At 46.1% G+C, this 10822-nt stretch overlaps 5 protein-coding genes across 5 annotated transcripts; 3 read left to right on the top strand and 2 right to left on the bottom strand.

Moving 5' to 3' along the window:
- Window positions 1-568: 568 nt before the first annotated feature.
- EURHEDRAFT_541235 (uncharacterized protein) lies at window positions 569-1374 on the top strand (the record flags this gene model as incomplete). Its single annotated transcript, XM_040787389.1, has 3 exons — window positions 569-1126; window positions 1180-1287; window positions 1342-1374. The coding sequence occupies 3 exons, from the start codon at window positions 569-571 to the stop codon at window positions 1372-1374; spliced, it is 699 nt and encodes a 232-aa protein (XP_040643020.1).
- A 916-nt stretch (window positions 1375-2290) lies between these two features.
- EURHEDRAFT_383468 (uncharacterized protein) lies at window positions 2291-4862 on the bottom strand (the record flags this gene model as incomplete). Its single annotated transcript, XM_040779575.1, has 4 exons — window positions 2291-3183; window positions 3238-3459; window positions 3526-4650; window positions 4713-4862. The coding sequence occupies 4 exons, from the start codon at window positions 4860-4862 to the stop codon at window positions 2728-2730; spliced, it is 1953 nt and encodes a 650-aa protein (XP_040643021.1). The 3' UTR covers window positions 2291-2727.
- A 488-nt stretch (window positions 4863-5350) lies between these two features.
- EURHEDRAFT_408615 (uncharacterized protein) lies at window positions 5351-8999 on the top strand. The gene has a single exon (XM_040780871.1). It carries the CDS (start codon window positions 5481-5483, stop codon window positions 8952-8954), a length of 3474 nt encoding a protein of 1157 aa, XP_040643022.1. The 5' UTR covers window positions 5351-5480; the 3' UTR covers window positions 8955-8999.
- A 25-nt stretch (window positions 9000-9024) lies between these two features.
- On the bottom strand, window positions 9025-9753 carry EURHEDRAFT_408616 (uncharacterized protein). The gene is made up of 2 exons (XM_040780872.1): window positions 9357-9753; window positions 9025-9294 (listed from the first exon to the last, which is right to left on the bottom strand). Exons 1-2 carry the CDS (start codon window positions 9511-9513, stop codon window positions 9209-9211), a joined length of 243 nt encoding a protein of 80 aa, XP_040643023.1. The 5' UTR covers window positions 9514-9753; the 3' UTR covers window positions 9025-9208.
- Window positions 9754-10411: 658 nt separating this feature from the next.
- Window positions 10412-10822, top strand: EURHEDRAFT_408618 (uncharacterized protein). The gene has a single exon (XM_040780873.1). The coding sequence runs from the start codon at window positions 10465-10467 to the stop codon at window positions 10780-10782; it is 318 nt and encodes a 105-aa protein (XP_040643024.1). The 5' UTR covers window positions 10412-10464; the 3' UTR covers window positions 10783-10822.

The following is a 10822-nucleotide window of genomic DNA, read 5'->3' on the forward strand; positions in this document are numbered from 1 at the left end:
GGGAAGAAAGAGGCAAATAAGTGTTTCATCCCAAGATTCACATTCATCCAAATCAAATAATGAGCCTGATTTACCTCAGCAGTCAACCCAGAGGATATCAGGAAGGGTTCGAAAGCGATCAAGATGGCTTGCTGATTATGAGGTTTAAATTAAACAATATGTTGTATATAAATTCAAATATAACTGTTACCTTCTGTACTGATTCAGTATGATTTCTTCTTGTAAAGCTGATACAGTGAAAATTACAAGAAAAGAGGGATAACTTATGCAAGGCACATGCGAGCTGGATTTTGCCCCATTTTGGGCCAAATGGGCCAGCCCATGAGCCATTGGGTCTGGACAAAGCATGCCCGGCCCGCCCATGGGCCGAAGACTTTTGTCCAAACCCGTCCATGGGCGGGTTTTTGGGCCGGCCCAATGGGCGGCCCGTGGGCCAGGCCAGGTCTATGGATGTCTCTTCAAGAAAGGCCCTATCTCTGATCTTCAGACATCTGTGCAAGTCTATCTATCCCATCTGAAGAGATACATCGACGAGTTTGGCACCAAGTTCAAAATCCATGGAGCCTACATGGCATCATGCAATTTCGCTGCCATCTTTGAATATGGATCAATGGATGCAAAGTTGCCTTCTAAATTTGAAGAGAACTTTCCGCAGCAACAGCAGCAAGGAGAAGAACAGGAATGTGTATCTTCAAATATGATCTACTATGGCTCTTGTCTTGCTTTTGGAGCTTTCTCTGTCATCCTGGATCAGATTGGCAATGAGCATGTCTATCCAGCCGTGCATGTCTATCTGGCATTTTTCTGGTGCATGGAGCTAAATAACAACATGGGACATATCAATTTAGTCATTCCGTGGAGCAAGATTGCCACTTTTCTCAACAGAATGATCCGCAATGACACTGATTTAAGTGTTATCAATTGCGACGAATTTCCTGTTGTTGGGAATAGGAAGAATATGCCAGAGGATTTTCTCATTCGTGGCCAGGTCTGGAGTCAGCGTTATTTCCCTGTCAATTTCTTCAAAGATGCCATACCAGAGGATGATGGACGCTTGATTGAAGTGCCTTCATTGAGAACTTCCAGGATATATCGGTGCTTGTGGCTAGGGGGGAAACTTGCCAAGGTTAGTATCATTTCTTTCCTGTCTATAAAAACCAATCACTAATAAATTTGCAGTACTTTCTATATAGCTCGCGAAGTTTTTCAACAACTCCTTTTGCCCAGGAGCTTGAGAAAGCTGCTCCTCTTGATCCCTTTGCCACCAACTTGGATGAAGAAATCAAGGTAAGAGAGGGGGACACTTTCTAATTTGAACAAAAGCCTGTAAATATCTTATAGCGTATGAATAAAGATAACTGGTATTCCACATGATAGAAGTCAGTCTTACAGTCTTGTGTCTTTACCAGCACACATTATATGTCAAAGAATGACTGCTTGACAAGCTGTCTTGATTGTCGAGAGATATATGAAGGGCAATGGCTGGAAGAAAAGTATGGCTTCACACGCATCTGTTCAAATTCTGGATGGATTGAGTGATGTGCTAGAACTACTTTTCTTTTCTTTTATTTTGTTTATGATTAAATTTCCTCCATCTCCTGCAAGTATTGTGTTACGACCCTTGTCGCACCAGACACAGAGTTGGCTGAATTCCTCATCCAGAGAGCAAGTGAGGATGTTGCTCTTGTCGCGCAGCTGAAATGATGCTGTATAATTGTATAAACGGTTCACCGATTTGTTCAGTCTCCCAAAAAAAAAAATAAAATAAACCCCACAATAGTAGCATCCTATTTTTAGTCCTCAATGTGACATGGTGTTTCAGCTTTGTTTTTTTCATCCTTAACCGTCGGCAAACTCTATAATGTACTCATAGTAGATGAGAAGGTCAATCGCCCAACTTAAGTTGGCAGAAACAGTTCAGAAATACTGCCTCTCTTACTCCTCATGATTGGCCGGAGAACAGTCTTCCATGCACCCAGACGAAATGAATGTCCGCATAGGGGCTGAACTAGCAACTAGAAGGCTACAACAACACGGATAAGAACGCTGCATTTGCCGCTGGGTGTTGTCAAGTCCATGTGGATCATCGCATGAGTTGATCTTGCAATGAGGTAAACCACCCATAATGTTAGTACCTAGTCGGTCAGGCGTCGGCTTGGCGCCCTCGCTCATAGTAGTAGCTATCGCCCGAGAGATCACCAAACCAATAACACACACTTCCATTCCAAAACTAAGCAGTCTAGACCCTTCGGGTGTCTCCGGAAAAGCATCGGAAATCTCGATCGGCGATGGCCGTTGGAGAGTACGGAGTAAACAATGTTGATCTTAAAAACTTCCACGCTCGCAATTATAGATTCAAAAAAAAGTACACGAAAATCCATAAAAATCACAAAGAGGCCTGAAACACACTGCTGTTCTGCATCTCCTGAATGATTTCCGTGGTGTGTTCATCTGCACACTGTAAAACTGTTTGGCCCTTGGAATTTTGGATGCTCACATCTGCTCCTTTGCTGATCAAATAGCGAATAACATCTTCTCTCTTGAGAGCCACTGCAATCTAGACAAAATAAATATCATGAATATCATCAAAAAGTTCTATATCGAAAGGTATAATCTTGTGTCTATATTTAAATAAACGGTTTCGGCTGCAACTTTCCTGGCAGAATTTGTTTCATGCTGCGGTCCTAGATAGATGCAGCTTGCGAGATGAACAATATCGCGTGCCATTTATCCACGAGCCTTCTTTTCCTTGTCTTCGCCCTGGACAACTTTACCAACCACTATCATGTTTCCAGGCAGACGCATGCCGGCTTTTTTGTCGACATCGATCAATTGGGCACCAGGATTCAAAAGGTTTGTAGTGAGGAAGAATCCCAAACCGATGGTCCCAAACTTGAATTTCGGTAGCACCTCTCTCATCTTTTCATGACGCTTTTTCAAGACCTTTGTTCCCGCAGCGCTTTCCCCACCAAAGATGCCCCTGCCAAGTCGCTGCAGCTCCTGCTCAAGATCCTCCAGTATAGGAATGTAACCGTTGGACTTCCAATGTAGCCAGCTGTCTGTCATGGAGCTTTTATCTTCTATCTCATTGCCATCAATGCTAAAAGTAACGTCGTAATCGGTCATTTTGGACACCAAAGGGAATTTGTAATCGATTGAGAAAGTCGTTTTGTTCTTCATTGTCTCAGAGTGGTTAGTGTCCGATGAAAATCAAGGAAAACAGCTTATACAACATACGTTCATCTTCTCTCCTCTAGAACCCTCGTTATTACGTCCGCTCTTGTATCTATACAGCTTTTGCCATTGAGATTCAACGGAAAACTTCCACTCAACGTGGGCCACTGGCTGTGACTTAAAGTCCTTTTTATAGAGAGAAATCAATATTATCAATGGAAAGGGTAAAAATCTCAGAGCAAGACTCCTTACCTGTTGATATAGATGGATAGTCGCTGGGATTTGCTGCTAATTGTCAGCGGGCTCGCTCTGACCACTAACTGTCCAAAAAGCGGAACAAGTAGGACATACTGTCAGATCCTTTCCCCAACCCTCAACCTCTAAGTAGGGAGCGCCACTAATCTTTTCGAGCCATTCAGGGTCTTCTTTCGGGAGTTCGATGTAGAAAGTTTCCTGAGCGATGGTCCTTGGCCAAGTGGCATGAAAGGCGATGCCGCCACCCGCAACACCAGTGAGCCGATTTATTTGCCACCCTTGCTCTCCTGTATTTGTCAGGACACTGTTTTTAATGACTTTCTCGAATAATAGCGCTGGATGAATGAGAATAGAGGCCGTGTATGGTGCAGGGATCGGTGGTATTTTCGGTGATACACTGACCCATTGGCCTCGCCATCGTGTTTGCAAGTCGCGTTTCTCTCCAGCATCTTTCCCATCCACAACATGGATGAATAATGACAAAATGGAGCCCTTGACAATAGAATTGCTTGCACAAGTAGCCAAGCGGAAGGATTTGGGGGTCAGGTCGACAGTAACTCCACTTTGTCTCGGAAGATCTTTGTTTTTGACTGTTGCCAGAGCATGTCGAATGACTCTGAACCTGCTCTGGAAGTCCCCTTCTGAAGTTCCTAAGAAGAAAGCCTCGGCAAACTCTTTGGCGCGCGAGAATTTTCGACTGATAGCATTTTTGCGTTTAGGAGTAGGATCATCACCAGAGCTTTTTTCAACCTGCACGTTGAGGTCTTTTCCACTGAGTTTAAAATCCATCACAACCCAAGAAACCTCATAGTCATCCTCTTTGGTGTTCTCCGGGCGTTTCTTGAAAACACAGTCACCTTTTATGTCAAGGTCGTCTTTGTTCTTGACCTCTTCATACGTGCCCGTTACTGTACCCAGGGGAATATTGCGAATGGTGAACACATATCCGTTTTCAGGAAGATGTGACTTCTTTTCTAAATCATCAGAACGGCAGTAGCTTCCTGTCTTCAGCGGAAACTTAAGATGCACAGCCGGCAGTGTGGCTTCACCTGAAAATTCAACACGTGGGGCACCTAGTTCCACGTCGTAAATACGGGTTCGCCGCTTTTCTCGTCCACCGTCACTTTCATCGCCATCGTCTTGATCGTCATCCTCCTCGTCACTTGAATCAGGTGGTATCTCAGCGACTGCGTGGACTTTGGCAAGCATTTGATCCTTATGCTTTCCCCATAATATGCTTGTCAGTGAATCGTCCAGCCAGCTTTGTTTGCAGGTTAGAGTACCTTTTCCCAAGCTTTGTAAAGCACTTGGTTGATATCCTTCTCAGAATAGGATACAACTACGTCCCAGTTCAGTGTCCAACCATTGTCTGGCGAGGGGGAGCTGGCATTCGCCATGGTCTGAACCATCTTATCCAAAGTAATTTCAGCCATCTTTGCTGTCCAAAATTGCACGTATTGTTGGGAGAAAAAAATTTCAGAAGGAAATAAGATCTTAGATGAATGATTCAATAGAAAGAGGGGCACGTATGGTTGTCGATATATAGCTTTGCACATGTATAATGGATGCAGACAAGGTCGGCAGCATTGGTTTCAGCTTCCCCGCCCCTTGAATATCCTCACATGTACATCTTGCATTAGTCAAATTCAGTTTGCGTGATGGCTGTCGCCAGTGCCCTTCTCAGACGCGGTGAACATCGAACCAGTGTGATCTATTGTGTTGGTATGCACAATTCTTGCAGATCATGAAGGATGATTGGAGCGGTCAAAGAATCATGATGCTAATTGAAACTCGGCACAATAAGACTCAGCTGAAAGGTGCATCCTGCAGATGCATTCTCATCCAAAAGCAGAATGATCGGCGCAATGGTGACGTGGAAAGAACAGAGAGCATTTTACTCCAGGGCTAGAAAGCTGTCTTTGCGCTATTACTTATTGTTCTCTCTAACGCCCGGCAACCCCCCCAGACCTTCGTTTTCAATCTTACTTAATCTGGTTATCGTCCAGCTAGAACGAACACAAAAAGATAGACATCTATCTAATTCCTTCATCATGGACCACGGAGAGCCGCTTTCGGGCTCTAGCTTCTACAAAGTGATCGACCGACCCGGGAAGTCATATACAGTTCTGTCTGCTTTGGAAGATGGCGTGGTCTTGGGCAAAGGTGAAACCGTGGGTTCGGTCAAGAATGGCTATTCCAAAGCCGTCAGCATCTTCGCCGAGTCAGTCACTTTGGGGGATATTGACAGGCCTGACAACATGACGTTCGGATCCACAGAAGCGGAAGAGGTCACCCTAAGCACAACCGATTTATTCATCCGAGACGAATCTAACACTGCTGTTGTAAGTGCTCGTGGTCAAGATGGAGATTCAAATACCACTGGAACGGAGGCGGACCGTGAGAAGACAAATGGCAAACCTGGACATAAGCTTAATGTATTCGTGGGCCAGGCCCCTTCAAAGGCACTGGAGATCAACTATGAAGCTCGTGGAGGACATGGTGGAACTACCATCGAGATCGATTATGCTGCTGGTTCGGGCGGCCAAGGGGGCTCGGTGGAAGTCATATACTTATCCACATGGACTCCCATTCTACAGGACCTACGCGATGTCATTGCGATGGTTCGGGTTGAAAAGAAGTTACCGAAAGACACCAAGGCCTTGATTTCTAGTGAAGCACCAAAAGCAACAGTTTTGAGTAGCATCCTCGGCATTATTGTGAAGATTGAGCGTCTTTGCGACAAAGATGACTTGTTGAGGAAAGATATTATCAATTCATTGTCGCCTTTGCTGGTTCCTGATGGCGGGCACACCAGAGGAAGTGTTTACAGGACCCTGAATCAAGCGGTGAAAGATGCACAACGGGCCGTGAATGCCCATGGGATCTTTTTGAGCAGATCAGTTGATTCCTCACGGGGTTATGGGGGGTCAGCTGGGCAGTCTGCAGGCCAGCGCGGCATTGAAGGAAAGCACGGTGTTGACGGTACGGCCTATGTCAAGACGGTGGATGATTTGAAGGTGTTTGGGCCTTTGTCCTTTGCACCTCTTCATCCACTGCAGTGTCAGATGCAGATTGAAAAGGCGTACGCTCTCCTCTATATCGGTGATCAAGGGTGCATTGACCGTGCAAAATCGATTCTCTCTCGCTTGTCTGCAAAGATACATGCAGTCATCGACGTCCCGGACGAGAACTCCGCTGAATATAAAGCGCTGCCAGAGGATCAGAAAAAGCCGCAAGAAATCAGAATCCAGTCTCTCCAGAAAGCATATGAGGATCGGCGAGAGTGGATTGGCATCCCCCGAACAATGTCCGATCCCGTCTTGGAACTCCAGAAAATTGCTCGCAAAGCGTCAGATATGTTTGCCCAAACAACCCAGACATCAAACGATGTGTTCGACTGCGCGCACAACTGGGTGCCACGTTTGTCTGTCGAGAGATTTGAGAGTGAGACCAAGCTCTCCCTTCAGGCGCTTGAAAAGACCGAAATGCTTTACCTGCGTATGGAGAAACAGTTGGACCAGGTCGAGAAGGATGAAAGCCTACGACGATCAACGATAGATCAAATACACGATTGCCTGCAAGAGCTTGGGAAAGAAAAAAAACAGCGGGTCAAGGGGCTGGAGCAACTTCGAGATAGGATCGCCAGTAAGACATTTGTGGCGGAGCTTTCACGCCGGGCAGATGAGCTAGATTCTCTGCTCCGGGAACTGATAGATCGCTCTAAAACCAGCTTTGATATTAGCTTTGACAGTTTCTTAAACTCTTTCGTTACCGTTGCCAAGAAGACAAGCATCGATCCGTTGATGTCGAAGCCAAAAGACAAGAAGGACGGCGACGAGAAGCCCAACGACAAGAAGGACGGCGACGAGAAGCCCAACGACAAGAAGGACGGCGACGAGAAGCCCAACGACAAGAAGGACAGCGACAAACAGGATGGCGACAAACAGGATGGCGACGAACAGGATAACGACGAACAGGATAACGACGAACAGGATGACGACGAACAGCCAGATGAACAACCATCGGCAGATCAGCCCTCCACTAGTCAGAATACGGAGAATCAGGCGCTTGGTTCTTTGAGATCTGACGATCAGAATCCCATAAGTCAAATAGCCGGAAGCTCGGCACTAGGAAACAAAACAACAGACGAAACACCATCCAAGCCAACCGATAGTCCCAAGCCAACGTATAAAACGAAAGAAAAAAGCGGTGGAATCGATTTTGAGAAGCTGAAGAAGATGTGGGAACCCTTCAGCAGTGAGCTCACCGACAAGGTCTGGGAGGGAGTCACGACCATCCCCGACGCGGAGGGCAAAGCAATCAGTAAACTCCTGATTGCTCGCAGGATCAGGAAGGCTTTGGGGAATTTAGCGGACATTTTCAAAGGTAATAAAGGCCGAGAAGTGCGAGACCTCGGCACAGGAGAATTGGTGCTTGATAAAGAGCGGGATGATTTATTGGTTGCAAGTAAAACCCAGATTGACAAATTTGTCGAGGACTTCCTGCCTTCGAAGATTGGCCCTCAAGCTGTAAGGGTCCAGAAAGCGTTGAAGCGCTATGCAGACATGATCGCGGAGCGCAATGATATGAAAGTCCAATACAATGTGCAGCTCAAGGCGTTCATCAAGCTCGACAGTCAATTCCACACCATTCTTGAAGCTCAGGAAAAGTTGCGAAAGAATGTTGTCCACCTCGATATTGGGCAAATCAGTCAAATGAAGCAGATGTCTGCGGATATCTATTTCTGGAACCGGACTAGGACAATGAGATTGCTCTCACTCTATCGTCGAGCGATTTACCTAGCAACCCTTACCAAGCCAGATGCAAAGGAGATCGGGTTAGGGACAAGCGATATCACCCTTAGCTTTCCGGCAGTGGCTTTGTCTGCAGCTCAAAGCCGACTTCATGCAGCCTTGTTTGACGCAGAGAGCAAAGCGGGTTCAGATGCTGCGCAGTTCCCGCATAACTTCAACAACGATGAGGGAAAGTGTGTCGACTTGACTCCAGAAGACCTCGAATTCCTCCGCAAGTACGGCCACGTACGTATAAAGCTGCCTGCAACCACACCGACTCCCACAGAAGATACTCTGTCATCTTTTCGCGGCTGCGCAGATGTGCGCGTCTATCGCGTGCGGTTCTGGCTCGACGGCGTGCGATTGCAGCGTGATGTCCGCAGTCCCAGAAATCACATCGTTCTAGATGTCAACCTGACCCACGAAGGTGATAGCATTTATTATGACCGTTTCGGCAACTATCATGCATTTACGCATGATCCCATCGATGTCAAACCGTCTTTCCGTGTGTCGCAATCGCCGGATGGTGGTAGTGCTCAACTTTCCGCCCTGGACAACGGTGCTATTATTTCGGCTGTCCCTACAGCTGGAGGGCTTCAGAAGTACGCCGCTCCGAGTCCCTTTGCGACGTGGACTGTCTCTTTCCGGAATGTGGATTTCGAAACCCTCGACCTTTCCGGGATCACAAAGGGATGGTTTGAGCTCTTTGGTACGAGCCGCACTTTTCGATAATCAGCTTTTGCAGAGAATCTATTCGAAATGTGATTTACATCGTCGGTACGCAGTGTCCGTTCGAAATGATCTTGATTGCTTGCTCATAACTGTCTTTAGACAACTCATTGACATATTCCTGTGTCTTTTCAAGCTTAGTTGTTATCGTAGTCGTACTAGCATGGATCTATGTTGCTTGTTGTAAAGCCAGTTGCGATGACAATCCGGTGATTGACGTCCATGGTGGCCATAGCTCAATTGGCAGGTGTCCAAGGTCAGGAACGTGGAAGGTAATGGTCCAAGAACGTGTGAATATCAGCATGTTTCATAATGAAATTTTGTTGAGCTTCACTCATGGCTCCTGTCACATACAAGGATCAATATCAATCTGAACTTTCATAAGATGTTGTTTGAAAAACCAACCACTTTCATTCAGCATCTTTCCTCCGCCATAGCGAAATCGGTGAGCAAACATGGAGTGAAGCCAGCCATGAATCAACCCAAGACTGTTCAGTCGCCTGGACAAAGTGCTTTTGTTCATGGGTTGATTCCATTGAAGTACCACATCCCCATCTACCATCTTGGTCTTGCAGAAGAGGTAGTATATTCTTCAATCTCTGGCTTCAATGGCAATTGCATTTGCTGGCGGCCACCTTCAACTAATAATTCTCTGAGCCGTTCCATTGAAGTCAGACTAGGAGCTTCAAAAGCATCCAACCAAAAGAGAGTACCGAAGAGGAAGACATGTGGGCTAAAAATAAGTGAAGGATCATCAATGATTTCCGGAAGAGGGAAGTTATTTCTTGAGGGTCAGCAGTTGACGCAACTAGGCAGACCTAGAACAATGGAACTAAAGATGTCTCAACATGCATGAAAATGGGTGCAAGCCACGTAACAGTTGCTTTCATTGATCCTAAGTTATACTGGATGGTGATGAACTAATACAACCTTGAATGCGAGTCCAAAGGCTTTAGCAATTTATTCTTCTTTCCATTGGTGATTGTATCCCCAACCTGCATGGTAAGCCTGGGAGAGTGAGGGGACGGGATCCTGCGGGAAGTAATCAAGAAAATGAGAACTTCTGCGGAAAATTGCGTGATTTAACAGATGCGAGCGGGGCGGTGCAAGATTGTGCTGCCCCACTTAAAATACTTGATCTCCGCTATTGGTTCGATTAGGTTGTAAATCTCCCACAGAAAGAGTATAAAGGGTCAAAGCGAGAAAAATCAATTAGTTATCTGTCAGCCTTTTGACTAACTACAAAGCGGAATCGGGGCGGTCCGGTGACCACTAAGAGGCCGCTTACTCAGGGGAAAAAGACGAGGGAGCCGATGGACCAATTGCACGAGGCTATATAGTAGATGCTAAGACAACTAAACAAAGGTGTTGAACTCTATTAAACATAGCCTAGAGTACACGACAAAATGAGTGCTTGAGTGCTTAATGCGTAGCCATGCTGGCCACATATTGGGAATCCTTGTCCACACGGAGTATCTATAATCCGTTCCTATATAAGTTGACTCTCACCAACATGTCTCCGAACATATGGTATTCCTTGCATCGAATCTTTGGCTGGAACCGGCCATCATCAGGAATCCAAGTATTGACGATGGATAGCGAAGCATGGCCGCCAGATAAACTTATATCATGTCTCTCCTATCGACCTCGTCACATACTCGAGGGAATGATTACAATCTCTGAACCAGCTCAGCGTTCAGCAATTCGACGACATTCTAACTCTTCCATTGGCATACTTGATCGTCTGCCACTCGAGATTCTTCAATGGGCTCTCGATCTGCTGGACTTTCAGTCATTATCACGTGTTTCACGTGCATCACTTCTAGTGTGACGACTCATATATGACGGCTCATATATGACGGCTCAACACT

The sequence above is a fragment of the Aspergillus ruber genome, assembly GCF_000600275.1.
Source record: "Aspergillus ruber CBS 135680 unplaced genomic scaffold scaffold00002, whole genome shotgun sequence".
Lineage (NCBI taxonomy): Eukaryota > Fungi > Ascomycota > Eurotiomycetes > Eurotiales > Aspergillaceae > Aspergillus > Aspergillus ruber.